The 26,828-nt window shown below is 49.0% G+C and overlaps 10 protein-coding genes across 10 annotated transcripts; 6 read left to right on the top strand and 4 right to left on the bottom strand.

Moving 5' to 3' along the window:
- Positions 1 to 117: 117 nt before the first annotated feature.
- On the bottom strand, positions 118 to 1,084 carry M437DRAFT_41768 (uncharacterized protein; the record flags this gene model as incomplete). The annotated part of the gene is made up of 2 exons (XM_041020437.1): positions 118 to 907; positions 963 to 1,084. 2 exons carry the CDS (start codon positions 1,082 to 1,084, stop codon positions 118 to 120), a joined length of 912 nt encoding a protein of 303 aa, XP_040882957.1.
- Positions 1,085 to 1,447: 363 nt separating this feature from the next.
- Positions 1,448 to 2,520, top strand: M437DRAFT_40577 (hemolysin-III channel protein Izh2; the record flags this gene model as incomplete). The annotated part of the gene is made up of 3 exons (XM_041020216.1): positions 1,448 to 1,990; positions 2,039 to 2,269; positions 2,323 to 2,520. 3 exons carry the CDS (start codon positions 1,448 to 1,450, stop codon positions 2,518 to 2,520), a joined length of 972 nt encoding a protein of 323 aa, XP_040882956.1.
- Positions 2,521 to 3,167: 647 nt separating this feature from the next.
- On the top strand, positions 3,168 to 4,708 carry M437DRAFT_40412 (glycoside hydrolase family 28 protein; the record flags this gene model as incomplete). Its single annotated transcript, XM_041020190.1, has 5 exons — positions 3,168 to 3,521; positions 3,574 to 3,741; positions 3,794 to 3,967; positions 4,018 to 4,280; positions 4,336 to 4,708. 5 exons carry the CDS (start codon positions 3,168 to 3,170, stop codon positions 4,706 to 4,708), a joined length of 1,332 nt encoding a protein of 443 aa, XP_040882955.1.
- A 1,346-nt stretch (positions 4,709 to 6,054) lies between these two features.
- Positions 6,055 to 13,327, bottom strand: M437DRAFT_40781 (TOR1 phosphatidylinositol 3-kinase; the record flags this gene model as incomplete). Its single annotated transcript, XM_041020250.1, has 3 exons — positions 6,055 to 13,088; positions 13,151 to 13,215; positions 13,272 to 13,327. 3 exons carry the CDS (start codon positions 13,325 to 13,327, stop codon positions 6,055 to 6,057), a joined length of 7,155 nt encoding a protein of 2,384 aa, XP_040882954.1.
- A 2,190-nt stretch (positions 13,328 to 15,517) lies between these two features.
- On the top strand, positions 15,518 to 17,062 carry M437DRAFT_41374 (uncharacterized protein; the record flags this gene model as incomplete). Its single annotated transcript, XM_041020374.1, has 4 exons — positions 15,518 to 15,761; positions 15,815 to 16,177; positions 16,234 to 16,721; positions 16,790 to 17,062. 4 exons carry the CDS (start codon positions 15,518 to 15,520, stop codon positions 17,060 to 17,062), a joined length of 1,368 nt encoding a protein of 455 aa, XP_040882953.1.
- Positions 17,063 to 17,385: 323 nt separating this feature from the next.
- On the bottom strand, positions 17,386 to 17,956 carry M437DRAFT_72775 (uncharacterized protein; the record flags this gene model as incomplete). Its single annotated transcript, XM_041025904.1, has 2 exons — positions 17,386 to 17,745; positions 17,804 to 17,956. 2 exons carry the CDS (start codon positions 17,954 to 17,956, stop codon positions 17,386 to 17,388), a joined length of 513 nt encoding a protein of 170 aa, XP_040882952.1.
- A 1,757-nt stretch (positions 17,957 to 19,713) lies between these two features.
- On the top strand, positions 19,714 to 20,259 carry M437DRAFT_41350 (uncharacterized protein; the record flags this gene model as incomplete). Its single annotated transcript, XM_041020368.1, has 1 exon — positions 19,714 to 20,259. A coding segment is annotated over one exon (546 nt), but the record flags the coding sequence as incomplete, so codon positions are not given.
- A 107-nt stretch (positions 20,260 to 20,366) lies between these two features.
- On the bottom strand, positions 20,367 to 20,954 carry M437DRAFT_41166 (uncharacterized protein; the record flags this gene model as incomplete). The annotated part of the gene is made up of 1 exon (XM_041020331.1): positions 20,367 to 20,954. The coding sequence occupies one exon, from the start codon at positions 20,952 to 20,954 to the stop codon at positions 20,367 to 20,369; it is 588 nt and encodes a 195-aa protein (XP_040882950.1).
- Positions 20,955 to 21,309: 355 nt separating this feature from the next.
- Positions 21,310 to 22,336, top strand: M437DRAFT_41699 (uncharacterized protein; the record flags this gene model as incomplete). Its single annotated transcript, XM_041020422.1, has 2 exons — positions 21,310 to 21,448; positions 21,507 to 22,336. The coding sequence occupies 2 exons, from the start codon at positions 21,310 to 21,312 to the stop codon at positions 22,334 to 22,336; spliced, it is 969 nt and encodes a 322-aa protein (XP_040882949.1).
- A 3,784-nt stretch (positions 22,337 to 26,120) lies between these two features.
- On the top strand, positions 26,121 to 26,678 carry M437DRAFT_19518 (uncharacterized protein; the record flags this gene model as incomplete). Its single annotated transcript, XM_041018989.1, has 1 exon — positions 26,121 to 26,678. A coding segment is annotated over one exon (558 nt), but the record flags the coding sequence as incomplete, so codon positions are not given.
- Positions 26,679 to 26,828: the final 150 nt, after the last annotated feature.

Below are 26,828 nucleotides of genomic sequence, written 5' to 3'. Positions count from 1 at the left end.
TCTGGTTTCTTGCCCTGTTTATACATATAATAGAAGGCTATACCCATCAAAACACCTTCAATGCAGCCTGAACACCATCAATGCATATCATCATAACTTCGTGACCTTCAGAACACATCAAGTGCCCTTTGGTTTCCTGATAACCACCACACCATCCTCCCTCAAGACCCATCCAACCTTGTCCCTCTCGACCAATTCATCCCAACTTCTCTCAGCACTCCTCTCCACAAACGCTTTACCCACCATCATATAACTCCTACCCAGGCACTTCAAAGCATGCAACCGCATGCCATCTTCAGCCCAACTCATCAAACACCTTTGATAGCCGTCAACCGACCTCCTCGTTCGCCAGAACAGCACCCAATCATCATGAACCAACGCCTTCAACACGGCATCCACTTTGCGATCTCTTATTCCATAGCCCTTTCTCAACCGGTATGCGTCTACAAACTCACCTTGCCTGCACGCAAGATCCAAGATCAGGTAACTCGCAAATTCTTGCAACTCCGGTCTCGACAGTGGTGTCCGTGGATGAATTTTATAGAGCAGATACTGTAGTGCAGGATGATATGTCTCGAGATGTCGGCAAAGAATTGCAGCACGGATCTGGAAAGTGTAGACTCTTTGAGCGAAGGCGTCGACGCGATGGCAGGATACGAGGGCTTCACGAAGCTTGCGCATTGCCATGAGGATCATGGACATTTCTTGTGGGGGCTCTTGAGTAGTTGGATGTTGAGGTTTTGCTGCATTGAGAGGTGCTGGTGCGGGAGTGGTGGAAGCAGAGTTGATGTCGAGGTTGTGGAAAGCGGCTTCGAGAGTCTCGCCGCTGGAATGAGAGGCGCAGAATTTCATGTATCGGGCGACGATGCGTTCGAAGTATGTTTCTTGTGTCTTGAGATCTGCCAACCTTGTGTAATTCTATTAGCTTTCGAGTCATAAACGAAAGCAGAGATAAAGTATACCTCGTCTCGCCTTTTGAGGGCAGACCATAGACTTCGAGAGGATCAATCTGTGGCTGCCGCAGTCGACCCCAGGCACCTGAGGGTCCTCGACGGGCTGGCGGTCGTGTACCCGAAGACGACATGTTTGGTACCGAGTTTGTTGTCGTTGCGATGGAGGGGCTGTTTCGCTGTTTACGCTGACGTAGGTCGCGGTTGCCCTAAACAGGCAAGTGTTGCGAGGCTTCTTTCTTCACGCACGCTGCGGTTTCCAGGAGATGTATATCAGTCCACTGTCGCTGCCTGATTATCTGTTGAGCTCTGCAGTTATCGTCGAGCTTGCAATCTTCTCTTTTCACCATCAAATATGCAGCGCTGAAACCAGCTCGCTCTTTTGTTGAGAATTTCCAACCATCTTGCAAACTATATCTAAAGGTCACTGCACAACATTACTTCATCACTCCTCGACTATCAAGAGCAGCGGTACCTGCTACGAGGTCTTACCCAGGATGAATCACCGAAAGCCCACCCGTCTTACTTCAATCCAGGAACAGAATGAAGACGACATCGTCACAAAGGTCGAGAAGAAGGTTTCCCATGCCCTGACAGTCCTCTGGTCAGACCTACCATCGTGGCAACAGGACAATCATTATATTCACTCCGGCTACCGACCTGCGAGTAACTCCTTCTACCGCTCCTTCACCTCTCTGTCATATATTCACAATGAGACTGTGAACATTTACACCCACCTTCTGGGAGCCATCGTCTCTTTGGCCTGCTCTATCTACCTACATTCTCTCATCAAGCCGAGATACAACAGAGCGAGCACAGAAGATGTCGTCGTTTTCGGTTGCTTCTTTGGCGGTGCCATTGCTTGTCTAGGCATGAGTGCTACCTACCACACCATCTCCAATCACTCACCCAAAGTCAACAAGATTGGAAATCAGCTGGACTATGTTGGCATCGTGTGTTTGATCTGGGGCAGCTTTATTCCGAGCATCTTTTATGGCTTCGCCAGAGAGCCCCAATACATTGCTGTATATTGGTCAATGGTATGCATTGTTCTCCCTTATTGATATCCTCATTGCTGACCGTCATAGATCACCCTGATTGGCATCGGTTGTGCGATTGTGTCTGTCATGCCCAGCTTCAGAACGCCAAAATGGCGTCCATTCCGTGCAGGCATGTTCGTCGCCATGGGTGCAAGTGCCATTATTCCAGTGCTGCACGGCATCTTCTTGTTTGGAGTCGATCAACTCCAACAACAGATTGGACTCTCCTGGCTAGTCTTGCAAGGTGTCCTGTACATTTCGGGAGCTGCAATCTATGCTGTAAGTCGAACAGTTGGCATGATTTTATGTCAGTTCACTAATTACTACCATAGGCTCGATTCCCAGAACGTCTAAAGCCTGGCTCTTTCGACATCTGGGGCAGTTCTCATCAGATCTTCCATGTATTGGTCTTACTTGCTGCGGCGTCCCATTTCATTGGTTTAGTCAAGGCATTTGACTATGAGCACAGTGCAAGAGCCCAGGCTGATAATATCACATACGGATTCAGCCATATCTTCAAAATGAAGTAGATGTCTCCCCTTCGAAACTATGCAAAATCAAATCTATCGTGGCATAATTGCTGGATAACCAATGGGAATAACATATACCTTACAACTGAGCTTCCGAGATACCCTGGACCTTATGCAAGGAAATAAGCAATCAATGAGAGTTGCCGGAAGACATTCGGCCGAAAAGCCGACAACCTTGATTATCACCTATCTCTCTTCCCCGGTCAACCTGATCTGGGGAACTCCATACGAGAGACCCTACATGACTGGATATCAGCCGGTATGAGATCGTATCAAGAGTCAAGAAACGCAATGGTATTGGCGGAAAAACCAAGCTCATGCAGAGGAAGTGTCGATCGTGGATGCGTTCCTGCCATCTCCGCATCTTTCACCCACGTCTTGGCCAGTCACCCCGCAACGACCGCCCCATATTTGCAAGCAACATTGTCTAGCGACGTCAGTACCATTGAGATGAGAGAGAATCTCAACTCTCTTCTACCAACTGTTGTCCGGCTTGGCTGACAATCCTGCATAGCCAAGATGGAGAAATTTTGCTCGAATTTGTTTTCCGCTCATGTGAGAAGTGAGCAAGAGGGACTATATAATCTGCATGTAGGCAGCACAGATGTGAGGAGAATGCAATCTTCTTTCTTCATTGCACTGTGAGAATGAAAGTCTTCTCTTGTCTTCTGGCCATCGCCACGGTCACCTCAGTTGCAGCTTTTGACATCCCGGATGGTGCATCTATTACCCAACCCTGGAGACACAAAGGACGACCATACTTTGGCTGGAACAGAAAAGACAGATGGGGCAACAGTATCGAAGATGACCGCCGCAAGGTCACAATTCGCGCGTCTGAAGATGACACCGATGACATCTCAGCAGATTTCGTTTGGGCTCTGGAACAAGCACAGAATGGAGGACTCGTGCATCTCGAGGAAGGAAAGACATACATAATTGGCAAGAAGGTTGATCTTCCAGTACTCAACGATGTATACATCAAGCTCGATGGTACCTTGAAGGTGAGCAACGAGGACAAACCACACGGTCATGTGTCTGACACGGTCAATACAGTTTACCGACGACGTAGAGTACTGGCAGAACAACTACTTCTATTATCCCTTCCAGAAGAGTATCACCTTCATGGTCTGGAGTGGAAAGAACATCAAGATCTACGGCAAAGGAACGATGGATGGGAATGGACAAGCGTGGTACAACGGCTTTGCTGGCCGCGAAATTTTGGTCAGTCTTTGGAGTGTGACGAACTGCGACTCTCCAGCTGACTTCCGACCAGGATGCTAGTAACACTTATTACCGTCCCATCCTATTCTTGACTGACAACGCTACCAATATCGACATTGAAGGTATCACTTTCCTGAATAGCCCGTGTTGGACAACTTTTCTGGTCCGTACTAAGGATGTCTCCTTCGACAATGTATACATCGAAGCCTTCAGCAACAATGCATCAGTAAGCTCTTTATGTCTCATTCATTCAACAAGACCACTGACTCTTGCCAGGCCCTTCCCAAAAACACTGACGGCTTCGACTCGCTCAATGTTGATGGCCTGACTGTCACGAACACTCGTGTCAACGTTGGCGATGACTGCTTCTCACCCAAACCAAATACGACCAACATCTACGTGGAGAATCTTTGGTGCAATGGCACTCATGGCGTATCTATGGGATCAATTGGTCAATACCCCGGAATCAAAGATTATGTTTCCAACGCCTACATGAAGAACATCACTTTACTCAACGGCCAAAACGGTGCCAGACTGAAGTCAGTGTCAGACATCCGCTATGAGGGCGTGTCAATGTGCTAACAAGATCATCAGGGCATGGGCAGGACCAGAAGTAGGCTACGGCTACATCTCCAACATAACCTACGAAAACGTGCACATCGAAAACACCGACGCACCAATCGTGCTCGATCAATGCTATTTCAACATCAACGAAACAACCTGCGCTACCTATCCTTCCAAAGTCAACATTACCGATATCAAGTTTATCAACTTCACTGGTTCATCCTCTGGAAAGGATAACAGAGTTGTTGCGGATTTGACTTGCAGTCCTGGGGCTACTTGTAGTGGGATCGAGTTGCAAGAGATTGAGATCACTAGTCCTAATGGCACGGCAGAGATTGTGTGTAATAATATTGAGGGGGGTGTTGGGGTGCCGTGTGTGTCAGAGGCAGATGCTGACAGTTAGTTGGTGAGGATGGACGATGATACAAATGAGCATCAAGTCAGCAGAATTGTCTTCGGGTTGATTCTTCGTTCTCCGAGTCTGTCCAACGAGAGTGTGTTGACCTTTCTTTGCTTGATGCCAGAACAACATTGTCTGAGAAAGTCCTGAACAAATTGTCTCAGGGATACTTGTTCGTTTGTCACATCGTTCTTGAAAGACAAAGGGAAACCCCGAATGTGTGAGCAAGGTCTTACAGCGACTTATTCTTAGATACAAACTCTCATGTCCAGAGTCTATATAATGCCCGCAGAACATCGCCTTTGCTCTATACCAACTCACGCAATCCTTCAACCAACAACAAACCAACAAACAATCAAAACCCCACCAACACCCTTCTACACCCAACCTTCTCCTACCTTACGACTCACTCTTGACCATGGTCTACCCATTCACTGATGGAGAATCTGAATATGGTGATTCTGACTATGGGTTCTACTGCTCCGACGACTCTGAAGACGAAGGTGATTCTGGATACTGCTCTGGCGATGAGGAGGAGTTTGACAACAATAACGATGATGACTAAGCTCATTGAGAGGAGGCATTGAAACGATGGTTGTATTTCTGCACTGCTTATGGTCATGGTTATGGTGTTGTAATCGAAAGAAAGGGTTTGCGGGTCTGCAATTCTTATGGTCACTGTTGATGTGGTTTTTTGAAGGTTGCCTTGTGGGGACCACGAGGGATCAGGAGGGTGGCAGGAGGACGGGATAACAAGTTAAATATAGAGTTGGAAGTGTTCATTGATGTTCCGCTTTCGCGGATGCGATACTGTTACCTTCTTCATCTTTCCGTTAAGAATACGAACTGTGTTTTGACCGGATGCACTTTCATCAAGTGACACATATTGATCTGCAAAAGGAATGTGTGGTTCTGTGTCAAGACTGTCATAGAATCAGGAGAGTACCACTGTGCTTCATTGACGAGTAAAGACTACCTAACAGAGTAGACTCGCGGGACTCTCATCCAGTGGGGGGCCAACTCGTAGAGTTGATGAACGAATTTACCATGGGATGGATATACCTAGTTCTTCATCTATGCTTAGGAAACCTAACTTTATGTCACAGAGTACTACGTGTGTGACCAGGTCAGTGAGAACACGAACTTTGATGCATAATATGATTCGCCTAACACTACATATCGAAACTATTATAATAGCCCCTACTCACGATAAAGAGACAAAAGCAACCATCGAACGCCACCGCTATGCATGCAAAAGAGCTCACAGCCACCGCAAAGCCAAAGCGAAGTGAAGGAAAGCGAACAGATACCGAAACATATTCCACCATAACCCCCTTCTCTTCCCACGACTACCAGAAACTGCACCAACCACCATAATGCTGACACAAGTTCTCGAGATTCGTTGCTTCAGACAACAACTTCTCGACTTGCTCTTCGACGGCCAACTCGACATCCTTCTTGAAGTCTCTACCAGTGAGCTTCTCCTTGACGCGGGCAAGGACTTGCAGCGCTCTGGCATTTTGAACCTCTTTGCCTTCGCCAGGGACGTTTTCTCCACCGGGTGGTGCTCGCTTACGTCCACCTGGTGTACTGCGAGGCGCAGCATCCAGATCGCCGATGATTGATGTGCGACGTTCGGATGGGAATGATGGCTCGGGAGGTGAGTTCTTGTTACCCAGACGCCAAGTGAGCAAAGGATCGTGAATGAAGGCTTCGAGCACAGCGATGAGTGACTCCTTGTTCTCACGAAGAACACGCATGGTATGTTCACAGGTGGTGCGGAAGCTACCTTCGATGTTTGAGACTTCCATGGCGAAGGTGAGCATACGCGTGAGACGGAAAGGAACACGTTCGGGATATTTCTCGCGATGCATGGCGACTTCGAAACAATCACCGAAATCGATATGAATGATCTTGCCAGTGTTGCGGTCAAGCATCAAATTCGATGGATGACGGTCGCCGAGACCCAGAATGTAGCCGACCATTGACATGACTGCAAGCGAGCGTGTGTAGTTCGTGCGGCGCTCAAGCCAAGCTTCTGAACTCTTACTCTTCAGCCACAAGACACGATATAGATCTTGGCCAGTCGTGTTATCGAGTGCATAGCCGAACACTTCCACCTTTTGCATAAGCGTGAGGTTGTCGTAGTCGGGTGCCATTTGAAGCATGATACGGTGTTCGATGTTGAGAAGGATCTTACGACTCTCACGGTAGTCCCGGATGAGAACATGCAAGGTGTCGCTGTTGGGTACCCATCCGAGCAAACCAGACTGCGTCGATAGAGGAATGGCTGCGTAACGCTGGATGTTGAGGTGGCGCTTCAGAGACTCGGGATCATGTGAAAGCAGAGTGTTGACAAGACCGAAGAGTTGCATGACGCGTTCATCTTGGCGAATATCTTCGTGACCCTTGAGCAGGTATTGGTAGGTACCGCCGTCACTGCCAGTGACGGTAAGCTTTCTTGGTCGCTGCTTGGACTGAATGACTGTCGACGATGGGTCGAATGAAAGAATGCGAATGATCTCTTTGCCACTCTTGTAGGTACCGGGCAGAGCAAGCTCAAGATCATGAACATTCTTGAGCTTGGGTGAAACATATTGCAGCTCAAGGTTGGCAAGCTGAGGCAGTTGTCTAGCAATTCTCTTGAAGACGCCATAGTAGAGATCCCAGGCTTGGTTGAGATCGCCGACCTCATTTGTGCGCTTGAAGTTGTTGCACCAATCTCTAGCTTCCGCGAGGTCACGTCCGAAGCTCTGGATAAATGATATTTCACGCAGAGTTTCAGGTCCCTCGTCAAGCATGCGATGTAGTGGTTCGAGAGTGCGAAGCATACCATCGATGTCGTGGTCACCAAAGTACAGTCTGGACGCTTCTTCAAGACCCTCGTGCCACTGCTCATGCCAGAGCACCGCAATACGGATCAACTCATGACTGACAACAGCTGCCTGTCTGCAGAGGTTGGGACTGTGTTGCTCCATGGCAGCCATGATGTCCTTCGCAGCTCTTGAGCGATCTCTGTCTTCTGATTTGATGGAGACAGTCAATGGATACACAAGTGCTTGCGGGTGAGCCCGTCCGACTTCGCATAGCAAATGATGGATTGATTCCTTGACCAGTCTGTTTGGTTGGTTGATACGAGCGATCAGCTGAGGAATGACCTCGAGCCATGTGTCGATACTCACAGTAGTCACACCTTGCGTGACTGCCGAGGTAACTTCTTGATGCTCGCCATGATTGAACCACAATGTCAACAGACGCAATGTATCTTGCAACGAGCTTGAAGAAGAAAGTGCAATCGACTTGAAGAATCCTTGAATGGCAGGAACAACGTAGTCGTGAATGTATCGTCTTTGCATGCCATCGGCTTCTCCTCTGTCCTTATTTGCTGTGAGAGCGGTAACGACTTCAAAGTTCGCGAGTGCCCAAGCGTGCCACGCTTTGTACCAATCTTGGTTATAGTGGGTAGCGGCCTTGTACGAGGATCTTATCTCGTGTACTCGGTGGGCATCCCACTCTCCGCGCATCTGCAGACTGAGCCAGTCACCTTGTTTGAGATAACATCTAGCAAGCAACTTCTGCCAGTCGGCCAACTGAGCCATATCCTTCTCAGAGACCTGAGGGCTGACACCAGCTGCAGGGAATTGTGTGCCATTGACACCATTGGTACCGTTCATGCCATTCATACCATTAGTGCCAGGATTTGTGACAGCCAATGATCGTTGTTCGTAGTCCATACGCAGTCTTTCTGTAAAGTCTCTTAGACCTGTCAAGGCACCTGAGGAATATCCATTCGACCACATATACTTATAGACGGCGTACTGGACCGGGTATGGTGCGTGGAGGGTACGCTCCTGACCTTCCGGTGTCATGAGACTACCTTGCCAACCAAGAAGAGAGTTGAGTGACTTCTCAGCCAGGCCATTCCTTTGTGCCTTTCTGCAAATGCTGGCAAACTTGATGTACATCTCTGCATTCTCGGGAGGCGAGATGACCAAGGCACGCACCTTGAGCATTCTCTGCCAAACCTCGACGTTCTTCTGACATCCCTTGAGACGCTTGGTCCAGGTCAACCGCATGCGCTCCTGCTTGTGAGGGTCACTGGAGCTTTGCTTGTATGCAATGATCTCCTCCAACTCGGCAAGCATTTGCACGCGAACAATGACACTGTATGCTCTCGTGTATGATTCGCCGAGGAGTGCACTAAGTTCGGTGTCCAAGCCTTCTCTTGATTTATTAATGTGAAGCTGTGCATCGTCGAATTGATTGCGGTGGATTGAGAGAATAGCTCCGAAGAAGGAACGATCGGGCGAATGGAGTTTCATGACAGATAGGTAGCCGTCCATGAGCTCCCACTGACCCATACCCCAGGCAGCAGCGGCGGCGAGAGCAGCAATAGACTTGCGATTCTCTGAAGAAGCGTGCATCCACTTCTCCTGAGCAAGCGAGGAAAGTACCTCCCATTCACCAAGAGCATGAAGACAGCGCATCTTGCCCATGATGACCTCGAATGAATCCGGTTCATCACGTTCACGGCGTTGGTACGCTGTTAATGCCTCTTCCCAACGTTGCAACTTCTCGAACCATGTTTCCTTCATCTGGACGTCCACGTAGCCTTGCGCCTTACGCAGAATACCGAAGGCGGCATCAGTCTGTTGAAGTTGGTTGTTGATACTGATTAGAGCCTCAACGTTACTGGCATTTTGCTCTGCATTGAACTCGAGCTCCTTGTAGTGAAGTGCTTTTGCGAAGGCGTGACACTTGCCTGCGTACATGCCAAGTGTACGAACATCAATTGGAAGAGCTTTGTCGTCATGCTCCATGAATTCAGCAAGGTTCAGAAGTACTTGTAGAATCTCAGGAGGAATGTGCGGTGAAGTCAAAGCGGTCTCAATCGAGCGAACCAAGGACTCCTGGTAATGGTCGTAAAGCTCTGTCCAACATGACACAAAGGCAGAGTTAAAGAGTTGCCTTGCAAGAGGAGGGTAGGAACTAGCCAGCTGCGAGCACGACCTCAAGGCATTTTGAGGCGATTCCTTAAGCAGTTCCAAACTGAATCGTCTCATCCACTCTTGCCAATCTTCCTTGGTAGATTTGGCATTGGCCGCCCAAGCAATCTTGAGATGTTGTTGGTTGACTGCTAGCTTGCGATTGTCAACGCCTCTTTGCACTTCTTCCGAGGCAGAGGTTTTGTATCGCTCGTCTGGACTCAAGTCTTGCGGTAATGGCTCTCCCTTCTGCAACTTGCTGACGATTAAGGCATAGTTAGTATGAGGGACTTTGTGAGCCACCAGTATCTTGTTGATGGTCGGTATGAAGTGAATGTAATCAGGGCCAAGCTGGAAGATGAGGGCGCACAGAGTGTCCAAAGCAGTCTGCTTGAGTCCAGTCTCTTGACCTGCCAAAACTCGCGAAAGAGGGTGGATAATCTTGGCAGCAAACTCAGAGATGTTGACGTGTCGTGAGAGCTTGCCAATAGTCTCGATAGCAAGCTTGCGGATATGCGCTGGCTGACCTGGTTTTTCGAACATACGAACAATGACAGGAATGATCAAGTGCATATACTCCTCGGCACTCGAACCAAAGACAAGGAAAGCGTGCAACACTCGTTCAGACGGCAAGCGTCTAGGCGTAACGTCGTGATCAAGTACACCAAGCATCAGAGGAAGCACATTGGCAAGGTATATCTTGAACTCGCCCTCGAGAGATTGTGCGATGGACTCGATAAGTGCAAGCATTGTCGCCTGGTATGGCGAGTTGTCTGCCCAGAAGTCTTGCACTGTTGCAAGAATTTCTGGCAGATAAGGTCTGATGTGTTGTCGAACGATCTCTACCAGCTCGCTGAGGTTATTGAAGTACTTCTCGATGTTACCCGCTGGTGAGGTGCGGATAACAAGGAGTATGCCCGGGACGACTAGACCCAGGAAATTGACACATTTCAAGCGCATTGTTCTGTAGATACTCATAACAGCTTCAACCACAGCAGCATGATGTTGCGCCAGAGTGGGTTCCTTGAGCAAGTCCAGGAGAGTGTTGATGACAACCGTAGGATAGTATTCCTCGTTCGAAGGAGTGGTTCCTTGCATAATGAGACCAACATCAGTAACTGTCTGTGAGTCTGTGACAAGATGGTTCACCGAGGATTGCTCCATAACCTGATGCCTGTACGGATCCAGAGCACCAAGAATACCCATGAGTCGAATCGTCTCCTTGCGCAGTTCGCCTGGTGGCTCATTCTTGACGATCTGTACTAGAATTGATAGGAGCTCAGGGTGTTCCACGTAGGGATCAATCACGTAGCCTGAGTTACTGGCAAGTTGTCCAAGCGTCCTCAAAGCTGCTCGTCTTTTACCGGCTGAGCTCAAATCCTGGAGGCTCTCAATTATGACTTTCATCAATTCAGGAACGTACTTCACCATCTCATCGCCACCGACAGTGGCCAGATCACCTATTGCTTTCAGAGTGGCGGGTGCCACATCAGGATTGGGATCTTGAGCTTTTGGCAAGAGCACAGTAATCATAGGATCAACATATGGCTTGATCAGCTTCGAAGACGAGCCGACGAGATGACTGATCAATCGTGCGCTTTCCTCCTTGTTTCTGACATTGTTCGAGTATTCGATTTCAGTCAATAACTGAATCAACACCTTGCGCAGAGAAGGGAAGATATAAGCCGGATTGACAGCAGTAAGACGGCCAATAATGGTCATGGCAGCCTCCCGAATGCCAAAAATCTCGTCGTTAAGTGCAAGGAAGAGCGTGCGAACATTCTCAGCCTTCGCAAGGTGACGGTCGAAGCGAGCATCTAGCGAGGCTAGGACCGTTCTTCGGATTTCAGCTTCTGGATCAGCAACTCCAACAGTCAGAAGCTTCTCAATCACATCGCTGACTACTTGTATCGAGTAGTGGCTGGTCTGATAGACAATCGGGTCTCTAACGAACAACTGACAACAGGTCAACGCCGCTGCTTTGCGAATCTCGGCATCGTCATCTTCCACATAGCGAATGGCAACGTCTCTAACGAACTCATTGAGAACGTGACCAGAGAAGTCGAAGCTGCCTAAAGTATATAGAGCCAGCGCGATTTGCTGCTCTTTGTGTTCAACATGTTGAGGATCATTTTGATCTCTGACTTCTCTGGTAAAGATTCGGGGCAAAGGCGTGCTGTGACTAGGGTGGCCTGGTAGAACGAATGGCTTTCCGCATAGAGTCATGCTCAATAGGTCAAGCAATTTCTCCTGGATGATTGGCTTGACTGGAGGGATATAGTGGGCCATGTCAACGAGTGCTTGTGTAAGAGCATCACTCAGACCGCAGGCAAAGATTGGGTCGAGCAAAGCTTCCATGTACTTGCTCAGAGTCTGACCAACAGCGATCGAAATCATGCTGATACACTTGAAGATAGGAGCTTCATCAGTGTTCTTGATACGTGCCTTGACGCTGAGGGCTTCGCGAATGTGAAGGAGGATGTTGTCGAGATAAGGAGCGATCTGGCTGCCGACGGCATTTGCGACGTTTCCGATGGCGATGAACGACAGATTTCGATCCTTCGGGGATTTGAGAAGGCCTTGGAGATGTGACATGGAGCGATGGATGTAACCATTACAGAATTCTTTTGGTGCGTACCTGGCCAGGATGGGGATGATGTAGACGACCTCACGGCGAATGAGAGGGTCACGATGCTCGCGGTATGACAAGATGCGCTCGCAAGCTTCCTTGTAGCGAGGGCCGTGCATGAACATACCGCCCTTCTGCAGCAGTTCCTTTAGAGCGAGCAGGGAGCCATGGATAGCCTCGACCGTATTGTGTTGGAAACCTTTGTCTATCTCTTCATATGTTCTTGTCAACCATTTCTGCCGTTGCTGAGGATCTCTGGCCATAAGAATTTCGAAACATTGACTGATGGTGTTGGCGGCCGACTCGCGGATCATGACCTTGGGATCGCGAAGAGCGACCCAGATGACTTCGAAAATGTCGGGTATCCATACGTGCAAGAGGGTGGGCGAGCTCTTTGCAAGCTCGTACAAATTCAAAACGGCAGAGAATCGGCGGTTCTCATTTCGCTCGATCTGCAACCACTCAAGGGCGACTTTGACTTCAGCATCAACCAGTTCGGCGGTAAGAGTTCCTCCAGGCGAGACAAGATGACCGAGAGTCTTTGCAGCGACAACCATAGCAGCTGTGTCGTTGCCAGACATGACCTTGCGTAGGACGGTATGGAAGCGCGTCGTCTTTTGAGCGGCATCATCACCCTTGAAGTCGATAAGCTGGGAAAGAGCGTAGAGACCGCCAATTCGTTCGTGTGTATCAGCGCCATTCTGGATGAGTTCGGCGATGCGTTTGTTGACCTCGACATAGTAGGGAGTGAATTGCGCGGCCGACAGTTCTGTAGCAGACGCGGGTCAGCCGGAGTACTTCAGTTAGATGAATACGAGGGTGCAGGCTCACCTCTATGTGCGGCTTCGACTTCGTGTAGCAGACTCTCGGCGGCGTGTAGTCGTTTCTCGTCGCGCCTGGATGGTTTCGGTCAGGTATATTGTGCTTGTGTGTCGTAGAACAAGGAGGATACCTTGATTTGAGCTCTTGGACGGTGCGCTCGAGCGCATCGCGGTAGGCTTGAGCCATAGTCTTGCCTTACCGCGCTACTCATGCGCCTCTGTTCATCTAGGTTTGGACCCCTCGTACCGCTGATATCGCAGTAAAATAGCTCGACTCGTGGTGTTGTTGCTTGCTATGCGTTCATTCGTGCGGCGAGGCATCTGCACATTCACGGTCCACCTTCCAACAAAATTGCGGGGTGCACGTGTGGCCATAGCCATCTATTCATCGCAACCCCCGACATTTCTCTCTTTCATTCCAACACCACTCGAGTATCTAGTACTTCTCATAACACAGAATAGGGATTCCTGACCATTGTGCTCGTATTGCCATTCGGTGTGGCCATCGTCTCTTGCATGCTTCTCGAGTTCGGTTTGTGTCCAGATGTACGGCATACAGCAAATCACCTATCGAGATCGAGGGATTTGTGACTTCCATTCAACACGACATCTTGCCGATAAAGATGCTTGATGTATGCGGGTTTGCCAAGGTCCTTTCACAAGAAGTTTGATACTCGAGAATACTGTGCTAAATCATAGTCGAGCCTGGAACCCTGCCTGATGTTTGGCAACTTCTGGATCCGTCAACCATACCTCGGCTGGTTTCACACCCTGAATGGCGTGAATGCATCTCAATATGATGAAATTTAATTAGCACATTCAGTGATGCAGAGGGATAACTTGTGACTTTCCAGAGCAATTCCTCAACACTGTCACTTTCAAGCTTGGTCTGCAGCTAGCACTGCAGCAACAAGATCCGCCCATCCTTTTCCATGAACTCCCGACTAGTAGGTACGATCTGTCTCATAATATTGTGCAAGATCCTCATCGTTGTTGTGAATTGCTGCAAACAGAGACAGATTACCCACAGAAATTGCAATGACGATTTCAAGGGCGACGTGATCATCCAACCATCAAATGGAAAAAAGACCAAGAATATCACTCACGATCCCACAAGTGGACAACCCTACACATGTCAACCAGAAGTTTACCTTTCACCGACCACAAGCACCGGAATTTCGGCACATCACTAAATTGACGATCTGAGATCTCGTTGACGGAACAAAACAGGCCCGAGTTGTGTCACACGTCGTGTTGAACGGAGAGCATTTCAGATCGGACTCAGTGGTCTTGATATGTGCCTCACAGGTATCTCGTGTAGTGCAACACTCTCGCCGATCATCTTTCAAGAGTGGTATAGGATGGTGTATGAGCGCTCATAAGTGAAATTCTCCTACGACCGCTGTGCTAGAGATATAATCTGAGAGAGTCGTTGATCTCGTGGTTCTTGTCCGTTAAATACAAGCCTTGTACTTCCGTAATGCTACACCTACACCCGCACGCAAAAACAACGACTTGAGCACGTAACGACCATACGGTGATATATTCGGCATTAAGTACTCCGTAGTACGCACAGACGCGCCGAAGTAGCAGGGGCGATCGGCAAACACCTTCTCAAAAGGAGGCTTCCTAGCTACTTGAAGACTGTCCGACTTTCGAGCGTCAGGCATTTTCGACATATTTCAGCACCTGAATCGCATCCCAACGATCCTGCGGTTACCGGCTTAAGCCTTGGATCAGCGACTCAGCAAACAGCACTGCCTCTGTGGTGGGACGAACAAACTCTTATCCCCACGAGTCAGCGGGCGGACACGATCGGGAATAAGCTCTGCCTCATGACTGGAAATAACGAGGAGGTGGGAAGTCGTTGTAACTCTATCTCCACTTAGTGACACTCGGTCGCGGCCGCCGGACACACGAAGCATCGATTCATGATCAATTTTGCAAACAAGTAGGCGAAACACGAGCCTTGGCCGTGGTTTGTCTGGATATAAGGCATGAACGCGCAATCGATCATTGCCATGGCCCGTATACGACTCGGTGCTGCGACTCAAGTTCATAAACAAGAGTTTCTCAACGTCACGGTTTTAGACTTGGATTCCCACTTGCCGACCGATTCTGGAAGGCCATTTGTTCGTCACCGAGGTTTTTCTCCCAGGATCCCCGCGGGTCCAGAGAAAGGAACGGTGCCACTTTGCCGAAATCTGATTATCAGCACACGACCTGCTCCTTTTGCGTCTCTCACATTCTGTTCACGGCTGTCTGCTGCGACTTCACTCTTGCACGCACACTGGATTATGGGCTGCGAGCGATGACGCAGCAGAGCAAGCAACTGCCTACTATGGACCACAGAGATGAGGATCTCGAACGCGGACATATGTGGTCAACTGGTAACTCACATCTGCATATACCCTGGCAAAGGCCCTATGCGACTGGCACGCCGTTACCTGGCAGTCCGTTACCTGGAAGTCCGGTGCGACACAGAAGCCTAGAGGATACTGAAGATGGTCACAACCACCATAAAGTGTTCTTGACTGTCAAGGAACGCGTACGACATTTTGTCTGGACTTGGTTTACCATGACGATGGCCACTGGACAATTAGCCAATGTAATTCTGACTGGTACGTGTGTACATGCATTCATCCCTAATCAAGGTGTTAACTCTCCAAATCAGTGCCTTACCATTTTCATGGTCAATATGCAATTGGCTGTTGCTTCTTTATTTTCAACTTAGTTCTGATCACTTTCAATGTGACCATGATCTCTCTTCGCTTCTATTGGTATCCATCAACCTTCAAGGCATCACTCACGCATCCCACTGAATCTCTCTTCGTGCCTGCTTCCGTTGTTTCGTTCGGCACAGTGTTGATGAATATCACCGAATATGCCGTTGGCAACGGAAAGTCTGGATATTGGCTGGAAAGGACAATGATCGTTTTATTCTGGGTGTACTGCGGGCTGGCAATAACTTTCACCTGCGGTATCTATCTCATCATGTGGTCAACACAGACGTATACTATCTCTAGGATGACACCAGGTATCTCGAAGCAAAACCCTACCACGTCCAGAACTTTTGCTAATCTTCTGTATCAGTGTGGATTTTCCCAGCATACCCGCTACTGATTATTGGCCCACATGCTGGAAAGTTGTCTTCGCGAGTCGCGCCAGATTCTGCGTTGCCCATCATTGTTGGAGGCTTCTGTCTCCAAGGTATTGGTTTCATGGTGTCCCTGATGGTCTACGCCGCTTTCTTATACCGCCTGATGACGCAAAAATTACCCAAGGAATCTCTTCGTCCTGGCATGTTCATCTCCGTTGGTCCCTCCGGCTTCACCATCGCAGGAGTGATTACTATGGGTCAGAATCTCCCAGGATGCATACCAGAGAATTTTATGGGTGTGGGACAACAGGCTGGCACTATCTCCTTGGTCATGGCAAACTGGATGGGCATCTGGCTCTGGGGTCTTGCCATTTTCTTCTTCATCGTCTCTTGCGGTGCACATTGGTCTTGCGTCAGACATGGTCGTCTTCAATTCGCCTTGACCTGGTATTCATTCATTTTCCCGAATACAGGTCTGACTGTAAGTCTTCTTCTACATTCCTCGATCATTGCATCTGCCTGAGAAACAAAACTGACGTCTTTCCATAGGCTGGCACTTTTGCAGTAGCACGTGCTCTAGACGGTTGCAAACCCATCCGCATTGTAGGCTGCGTATTCACTTGTCTCCTCGTTGCTGGCTGGTTCTTCGTCTTTGGTATGATGGTTCGTGCCGTCATCCTCAAAGACATTCTGTGGCCACAAAAGCAAGAAGATCGTGATGAAGGTGGCTGGAAGACTGAGGATCCTGACTTGACTTTGACGAAGAGCGAAGCAGGCAACCCTTATCCGGAGGGCAGTTCCAGACGGCAAGCTGGATTTTGACCTTAGCTGCACGGTTGAAATCATGATACCAAACATGCTTTATGAATTTTATGAACGTAATGAGATACATAGCCATTCTATAGAGACGAACGAGATCTTTGTTAGACAAATTTCCTTAATTGGAAGATAATGTTGTGCCGTGTCAGCTTTGAATGTCCAACGACTTCATGTGAGCATAGGTCACTAATAGGAGGTAAGATGCCCTGCTCGCGACTGCAATTCAACCTTCACGGCTTCAGTGTTCTGGTTTTACAGATTAATGAAAGGCTAGAGATGATTCTTCAAAAGCTACACAGTACCAGCTGCGATAACCGCTAAACCATCTAATGAACAACCTTACCACTCCACTCACTGCAGCTCACCTGCTCAGCAGTACCAACAGCCAATCCAACACCAGTACTTCCAAACAGTGCAGCACTAGCTCCAGAGTCAATGCACAGGTCAAAGTTGAGGTTGGCACCGTATTGGTTGGTGCCACTGAGTCCGTTCTGTGCGCACAGAGGGTTGGAGTCTGCAGGGCAAAGGTTTGTGACTTGAACGACGATGGGGCCGCCGAAGGACTTCTTGTTGCCGCTGGAGTCGGTGGACGCTGTCAGTTTCCAGCAGGTTCCGCAGGCTGGGCCGGCGCCTGCGCCGTCGCCGACGCCGAATTCGTTTTGAGAGACTGCTGCTGAGTAGCCGGGCTGGTTGAGGGCTTTGTTAGGACTGGCTGAAAAGGAAAGAGGGAGGCAAAGAACGTACAGAGGTGTAGAAACCGCATGCGGTGGTAGCAACGTTGCAGTTGCCAGAGCCCCAGGTGTCGGTTGAACCGTACTGGGTGAAAGAGGCCTTGTAGGATGTTGCTGCTGAGGCCAGGCCAGCTGAGACCGCGAGAAGGGCAACAGGAGTGTACATGTTGGATATGTCTTCGAGTGTGTAGTCTGTATGAAAGGAGTGAATTGAGAGATGTGAGTAGAAGGAGGGGGAGTGTTGTCAGATCTTCGAAGCCTTTTATATGTATTTGTCCACAGAACCACAAAACTCCTACCTTTGCAAATGCTGTCGTCACTTACAATATAGCTGTAACATGTTGACTCCATGTCCATGTAGTCGATCACCACCGCCTCTGTGGTTAAATTGGTCTACAAGCTTTGCCGACAACGGCACAAGCTTCCATGTCCAGTACCATGCATGATCTAAGAACGTGAGAAGAAGACCGATCGTCCTGAAGCAATATAACTGAGTTTCAGATACAAGGGCTGGGCTTGCAATCAAGCAATGCCAACGCAACGTAGAAGGTGTACGAAGCCTTTTTCTTCTCCACGTTTTGCGCCATCCAACTGCCGTGTTTCAGATCTCGGGTTCGCGTGGAGCACTGTGACTTTTGCGGCTCTAGAGCAGATTGCAATTGACCACTGATGCTCATCGAATTGTGTGGATCAGCTTTTTGTAATTATGCATGTTGACGTGGGGACAAGGTGTGCCTGCATCTTCCCCCTGCAAGTCCAAGCCGATCTGTGAGCGAGTGAGAACGAAACGAGGTGGCGGGCTCTGAAACGTCCATCGTGACTGATGCTACACTTGCTGTACAACCACAGCCCTTCTGAGCTGTGCCGATATCCGGTTCCGCGTGAATTATCATTTGCGAGATCATGGACAGCTTCAAGGAATTCACGTATTCGCGAATAGATTTGAGAGACTATACACTGATGCAAACCTCCCGGTGTTTCCGCCCACACAGCATGCGCGTAACGCGAGCCAAACAGACCTCGGCTTGCTCAAACAGCTACCACTTGAGCTGCTTCAGGCCAGCCTTCTTGAACCGGACCTACGCTCACTCATAGACTTCCGGATGGTCAATCGCCGAGGCTGTTCAACAGTTGACAATATCCCGCAATTCAAGTCGATTACCAAGCACGCTCGAATTGCGGTTCATGCTGCTTTGGTGATACGAACAGCTCCGTGGATTACCTGTGAGCAACTTTACAACACCTCATGTACCGCTGAGTGTAAGGTCTGTGGTGACTTTGGTGGGTATATCTACATGCTCACCTGTGAGCGAGTCTGTTTTCTGTGCCTCTCCAATGATAAGAGGTATCGACCGTACGAGCTTACGCTGAGGAGGTTCAAAACTCTTCGAGATGCCCTGCGCAACTTCCCTCACATGAGGAGTATTCCGAGCCGCTACTCTCCCCTGCTTTAAAAAGTGTCTAAGGAGGCTCCGCCTGTGGGACCGCGAGATTGCCAACCGCACCGCCATCTCCGTGGAAGAGGTAGAACGAGTCGAAGCCATCACATTCGATGCCAAGTCTGGGAACAGACTGCGCTTGATGGCTATTGTCGAAGTGCCAGTTTTGGGTTCGAGGACTGGAGTATTGGGATAGGGGGTCTATTGTCTTGGTTGCAAGAACTTACATACGCATCGATCACAACACTTCCGGCGCAAATTCAACAAGCGCTCGTTTCAAGCGCATATTGAGGATTTTGGCCATATAGTGGGTGGTGGAAATCATATTGGCTACACAAAGTGCATCGAGAATGATAAATTCAGCATTGGCATTCGCGGCTTTATCCTTGTGGCAACATTGATTTAGACTCACTTTGAGTTGAGTGGTCATCTATCAAAGCTCGATTGCAATGCGCCATGCTGTGAGACATCAAGATTTTAGAGCTCAAGTGTCCAGAATCTGCCGTTGCCTGGCATTACAAACCTGTGGCATTCACTCTCCATCGACTATCTGGCTCTGAAGCTAGGCCACAAGCTGAAATCCAGAGTGCAAGAGGCCACTTGCCGACACTTTGAAGGAAAAGTCGTGGTAAAGCTGGCCAGGTTCCCATGGGGGATCCCACAGCTCGACCAAGAAATGCAAGCATACGAATGGCTCAAGAATACCAACATCGGCCCTATCTTCCTTGCACATGTGACGGAAGAGGGCAGAACTATCCGATTTGTCATGGAATACATCGCATATACGCATCATGCAGCACCAGAGGAGATATTGTTTTGTCAAGAAGTTTTGGGCAGGCTGCACAAGCTTGGGATTCAGCATGGTGATGTCAACAAATACAACATCCTGATACGAGAGGAGTGTGTGATACTGATCGACTTTGCTTGTGCGACACAATGTCATGATCCCGGGCTTCTGACTGCAGAGCTGAACTCGCTTGAATTGGAACGACATGAGCCCTCTGGTCGAGGCAGAGCAATGGGACACTAAGGCAGAGCGACGGCAGTGGCGTTGTTTGTGTTGTTGCATGGCCGCCGACAGTGGTACGGATGCTCGATCCTGAGGCCAGTCTGAGTTTGAGACACTACGACGTTGCCTCAGATTTGTCCTTCGGACCTGACCTGATCGAGCTGTCTCTTTCGCTTTGCCAAATCTTTCCAAGTTCTGATATCTTCATAGCCTTTTGGCATGATGTCGGTCCAGCCAGATCTGGCATAACAACCATGGCACAACCAGCTCTGTGAGTCCTCTCGATTCCCTATCAAAGACCACCAAAGTCTCTGGCCGTGTATTCTCGTCACATCACAGCCATAGCAATAATGTTCGGTCATCATGTTGTAAAGAACCGGTCGATGAGTTTTCCAGGGTAGGTCCTCGCACACGTGTGGATGTCCATGAACCCAATTGTGGAGTTTATATCGTCTGACAACGTTGGGGTCATTTTTTTGCGCCGAATATGACAACTTTTTCCGGAGTTTCTCGGCCTCGCGATAAGCAGGATCATTGTTATATCGACCTCTGTAGTATTGGCTGTATTTTTCCTGATATTCGCGCTGCGCTTCTGGACTCAAGCTTCTGTAAGCTTCAGCAGTTAGTGCACGAACATGGCATGCAAAGAAGGTGCGTGAAGATAGATATGTGTGAGCTGAAGGCGGAAAGACATGATTAACCAAGTGCGCAAACATGTTGGAGGAAGAGGTTAGGAGATGCGACGCGTAACAGGTTGAGTCCTAAAATAGAAATCGAAGGGGCGGGTGCCAAGTCAGCGGCTCCCGCATCTTCAAACAGTGGGCGGGCGCGGGCGTGGTTGGACGAGTGTATGCACCATCGAGCCTCTTTTTTCCTCTTGTCCTTGACACGACCTATCTCTCCGACCATTTAACTCTACCGCCAGCTGTATCCTTAGCGTACAGCAATTCACTCGCTAAACAACCATCTGATCAATTTGAACGACCAAGACATCGACACCGCCACTCGAATCCCGAAACACAACAACGAGACCCCTGTCACGCTGTAGACACCACTTCTTGACCGCCAAAGATGCGTCCAGCACAGCTGCTTTCCTCGATCGCTCTCTTCTCAGCACTCAGCTCGGCTTCAGCACCATGGTCTGAGTCTTTCCATCTCAAAGCCATTCGCGACATCAACGACTTGGTCTTCCCACGACAGGACAGCTCAGGTGCGTTGCAATCATTTCTTGAAGCCTCGAGTCACCTTTCCTAACTCCCCAACAGCAGCAGAGTCTACCACAGTCGCTTCCAAGACCTCGGATGCTTCGAGCGCACAGTCCACAAACGAATCGTCAGCAAAATCCACAGCGAGCTCTTCAAACAAGGACTCTTCAACCACAAACAGCGATGCTTCTACTACCGGTTCAGACAAGAGCGCCGCTGCTTCGTCAGGTGCTTCTAAGTCTGGCGATTCTTCAGATGCCTCGACCACTGGCAAATCGACAGCCAACAGTAGCGGAAGCAGCAAGGGTACAGCCACTACAAAGTCCTCAAAATCAAAGACATATGGTGTCACGGCCGGCTACGGTGGTATTGCCATGATCACTCCCAACATTTTCTCGTCCTCGTCATACTACAAAGTCGGCGACTATGTCACTTTCGCCTGGAACATGACTTCGTTGTCTGTCACCCCAACTGCACTTGACATCATGGCCTCTTGCGCTGCCAACCAGAACATGTACACTCTGGCCGTCAACCAGACTGTCAATGGTTCTACTGGCGCCATCACATGGGATACCGGCAACTACCAAGCCTCTGCTACCATTCCACTACTCACCGAGACTTACACTCTCATCATCATGGATGCCGCCATGCCTGCCATCTCCGCCACTGCCGCTTATGGTGGTCTTCCTGTGTACAGTGGCCATCGCTTTGGCATGTACACTCCTCAGCCCTACTCAAACACTTCGGGCAACGACACTGAGATCTACACCTGTGTGACCTGCAAGAGCGCTGCTGGCTCATTGGAGACCCAATCTCTGGCCTTCATTTTCAGTATTGTCTTCATCACCATTGCCACCTACACGACCCTTGTGAGTGGCTTCAACGTCCTTTAAGCTAGGTAGCGATGCGACAGCCATGGAAAAATGTCTTAGGAGTTTTTGGGAGAGTCTTTATCGGATGTCATTTGCATTGGGTGGGCGTTTTTCTTTAAGAAGGCAGGATTTGGCGTTTTTTGTTTCAATCATTTGCTGTGCATATAGTCCGCTGTTCACATACTGATACTTGACGCTCTCTTGAATAATATTTCCTGAAGTTGCGTTGGTGTTCCATCAATCGTGGCTTCCTTGTGTAACACGATTTGAATGCCGATGCGGCTCTTGCATCACCTCCATTTTCGAACCAGAAAGTTTAATTTTCCAACACCTGCTACTTCTCAAATTCACAATATCTTGACTTCAATTTATGTTTTTTGTTCGCTTCTTTGTGTTTTTGACAATTTCATACTGGTATTGAATATCGGCTCATGATCACCACGACAAGGGATCTGCTCGTGGTTTACGTGCCGCAATCGAGCTTCTGGTGACGCTCAGATTCTTTCCCTCGACATCGCCACGTCTGGGTTCTGGATAACCAATTCATAAATCGGAAGTCATGTCGTCGTTACGGAATATCCAATCAGGGACTAGGCGGTTGACACCTTCCAAGGCGAATGCATTACCAATTCGAAAAGGGCCGCCGTCCATATCAGATCAAAGGCGCTTGAATTTCGTACGAAATCAAAAGATGTACAACAATCTCAAGTATGTGATTGCAGGCACAACCATCGGGACAACTTTGGATCAACTTGATCTCAAACTCAAAAAAGCACAATCGGATCCGCTTATGAGAGAATTGATGTGCGAGTACAAATATGAAAAGATCCTCGATGTGACGAAAGTCCTGGTTGCTAAGGGTGTCTTTGAGATTGATCAAGGACTCACTTTGAGCTATCTAGATGCCTGCAAAGCGGCAAGAAGAGCAAAAGATATTGCAGAAAAGGGAGATGACACTACACAATCTTCTGGATCTGGTAAAGATGACACATTGGCGCTGGGAACGCTTCAAACGGTAGCGTCAGAAGCCAATTCACCAACTATTTCAGAAGCCAACAAATCGATCGTAACCTCTGATATCGCAGTGAAAAAATTCGATTCGCTCTTGAAAGAGCATCTAGAAGCATCAGGATCTCCATCTACAACACCTGCGGTATCATCTAAGCTCGAATCAGTCAAAACTGCCGAACATGTTTTTTCAGAGCAATCAATTGGTGGGTCTGAGTTGGATACAGAGATTGCCAAAGCCTTGGACAGCGCAAGACAACAGAAAAGACTTCCGCTCAAGGACAAAGAGGGGCACTGGTACGAAGAGCACCTTGAAAGCCTGTACCAGATCTTGAAGCCTGGTCTAAAAGGAAATAATTACTCAGGCAACACCTCAAAAGCCAGGCGCGACTTCTTCCAGATTCTCAATTCGGATCATGGGCTCAAGAAAGCGACTGAGCGGTATGGCACATATGCTGTCATGAATCTTTCGTACTACCTGGCCATTCGAGGGCTCTTTCTCGTCGACTATGTTAAATTTCCAAGTTATCGAGAGGCTGCCGAAGAAGCTTCTAAGTTGGTTCCCCTTCGTTCAAGACTGATCACTTCGACACAAGATGTTGCCTTAGACGACGTTGGCGCGTTATCAAATGAAATTCTGGCAATGCAACAATCTGCAGATGCTGGAAAATCTTCTGACTCCGAGCTATCTGACACTACTCAGAGCTTTGAAGCATCAGCTGTGAAAATACAACGTGACCACAGTACAAACCCTTCTGCAGCCATGCACCTCAAAACCAGCTCCACCACGGAAGCCTTGAAAGAGCATTCGCCACCAAATCCATGGGAATCCATCAAGTTTCCCAACATGTATGGAATCGAGCCAAGTACTCGTGGAGACGCGATACCAGAGTTTTGGGAGATGAAGTTCTTCCCAGCTCAGGAACAATCAGAGGTCCTGCACAACATCGACAATGTGCACGATGAAATCGCGAATTCTATGGGCTACGCATACATACGGCTCCCGTCAATGGAGGAGCTCGAGTCGTGTTCGGGTCATGATACAGAGCTGAATGTCAATGGCTTGCGACTGCTTGATTCTGAGCCTCCTGAATCACCTACTCCAACGCTAGTGCAAGATCCCACAGAATCTATTTCTTCTGCAAAAGCAGAAGTCGTTACCGATGAGCAAGACCGCAAGCCCAGCAAAGTCCTGTTTGTTAGCGGCATTGGACGCGGCATCAGCATCAAGCATCTTTTCAGAGAGTTTGCGGATGTTCGCCCAGTCAATATTGATTTCAATGCCTCCAAACGGGTCGCAGTGATCGAGTTTACCGACATCGAAGCCGCTACCAAGGCTCTCGAAGCCAAGCATGGTATTTTCCTTAGTGGCAGAGCTCTCAACTGCGAGTTCGGTAGCGAGAGTTCTCTGAACGACCAGGTCGGGGTCCGCACGATTGCTTCCGAGCAACCAACAAACGATCAGAAAGACAGTGAGGCTATGTCAACCAAAGAGAACATCATCGGTGAGCAGCTCGGTACACCTAGTAAGGTCCTGTTTGTCTGTTGTATCGATAAGAGCGTCAGTCTCGTACATCTGATCAAGGAATTCGTGGATTTCTCTCCTGTCGATCTTCGCTACAGTGTCTTCAAGCGGGTTGCGTACGTCGAGTTTGCCGACATCGAAGCTGCTATCAAGGCTCTCAAGGCCAAGCACGGTACCTTGCTCGCTGGCAGAGCTCTTCATTGCCAGTTTGATCACAACGAAGATCCCCTGAGGAAACCAGTCGGTGACCGCGCGATCGCTCCCGAGCAACCAATTGACGACCATGAAGGCAACGACTCTTCGGTACCTGAAGAGGTCATCACCAATGAGAAGTGCAGTACGCCTAGCAAGGCCCTGTTCATTGGCGGTTTTCAGAAGAGCGTCAACTCTGTACGTTTATTCAACGAATTTGCGGATGCCTCTCCTGTCGATATTAGGATCAATTATCCTAAGCGGTACGCATTCGTCGAGTTCAGCGATATCAAAGCCGCTGAAAAGGCTCTTAGGGCCAAGCGTGCTGTCTTCCTTAACGGCACAGCTCTTACGTTGACGTTCAGCAATAAAATACCTCAAGGAAACAGAGTTGGTGCCCCGAAGAATGCTTCTGAGCAGCCGATTGACGAACACATCGACGCTTCGTCTTCGACATCTGTACCACTTAAGGTCGAGGATACAGTTTCCGTTCCGACAGCGACCACAATGGACACTGTTGCCCGAGTTCCAGAAGAGACCATGAAAGAGTCTGTCGGAGAAGTGCCGACTGACATTACAGCAGGAACTGTGAGGTACGCTCCGACACAGAGTATTGCCGACGAGCTGATGCTCTCTTCGGAGCGAGATCCGCTAGATCAGACAACGCCGTCGAGAAAGAGTTTAAGAAGGCAGAGAAAGGTCGCAAGAGCAAAGGCTGCGCAGTCTATGACTAAAGAGCCAAATCTCACTACCGAGACAGAGCTAGACAAGTCTGTGTTTGAGACCTTAACAGAATCCATCAAGGACCAGGCAGAGACTACTACTGTAGAGCCACCAGGTGCCACATCAGATGACGAGCGTTTGTACGATGGTAGCGCATACAACGAATCGGCCTCAAGTTCGTCGATAGACCAGGCAACATTGCATGACCTCGAGACAGACGACCTCGTATATGCAAATGGGTCGTCTAGTTCAGATGAGCTCAAATCGAAGGCATCCCAGGAACTATCACGGGAACCTGGCCTCAAAAAGGGTCCAACTATAGATCGTGTTCCACGAGAGATAAGGCAATATGCAACAATCCCAGTCCCGCAGACTCGTGCTTACTATCTGCCATACTCCAGCCAAAACAGAGTCCTGTCCGGTCTGCAGGTCTCGCTCGAACAAGTTTGTTACCGCTATCTGCAGCGCAGGCATCCGAAGCTTCTGGAAGAAACGCCAGAACGCTGGGCAATCGACAGCGCCCATGCTTTTGAATTGAACAGATATATGTACCTATTAGAAGGCCTCATTGTGCCCGATCCAAATGTTGATATGGGACCTGGCGGCAGTCGAACCTTGCAGACTCTGGTTAGCTCCATTGCAGGACTGCGTCATCATGCCGTTCATAGATTCAGAGTCGACATCGATGCCTTGCGCTTCTGGGCCGTTGATGCGGTCAGACTTGCAAAGTTGTTGGATGACCCAAAAGCAGCCAAGCAGTTCTCATCACTTGTGTCTTCCCTCGAAGCCCAATACAATAGAATAAAGGCCGAGAAGATGAAGGCTGAAGAAGCTCTGCTGGTCACGGTTAGGGATCTGGCAGCAAAGCGAGCTGAATTGTTGCGTGTGGAGCGAGAGGCCATGACTGCTTACGAGGCAGCGCATAAAGAGCTGCCGACTCTCACTTCAGAGCTGGACAAGGTTATCAATGCTAACATTCCTCTGGATCATGGGTTTAGAGTTGAATTGAAGGAGACTTCATCGGTGGAGGGTACACCATCACCCAAGCATGCAAGTGGCATTTTT

The sequence above is a fragment of the Aureobasidium melanogenum genome (assembly GCF_000721775.1).
Source record: "Aureobasidium melanogenum CBS 110374 unplaced genomic scaffold scaffold_3, whole genome shotgun sequence".
NCBI lineage: Eukaryota > Fungi > Ascomycota > Dothideomycetes > Dothideales > Saccotheciaceae > Aureobasidium > Aureobasidium melanogenum.
Note: the sequence above shows the minus strand (reverse complement) of the source record. Positions and strands in the feature narration are given on the sequence as shown.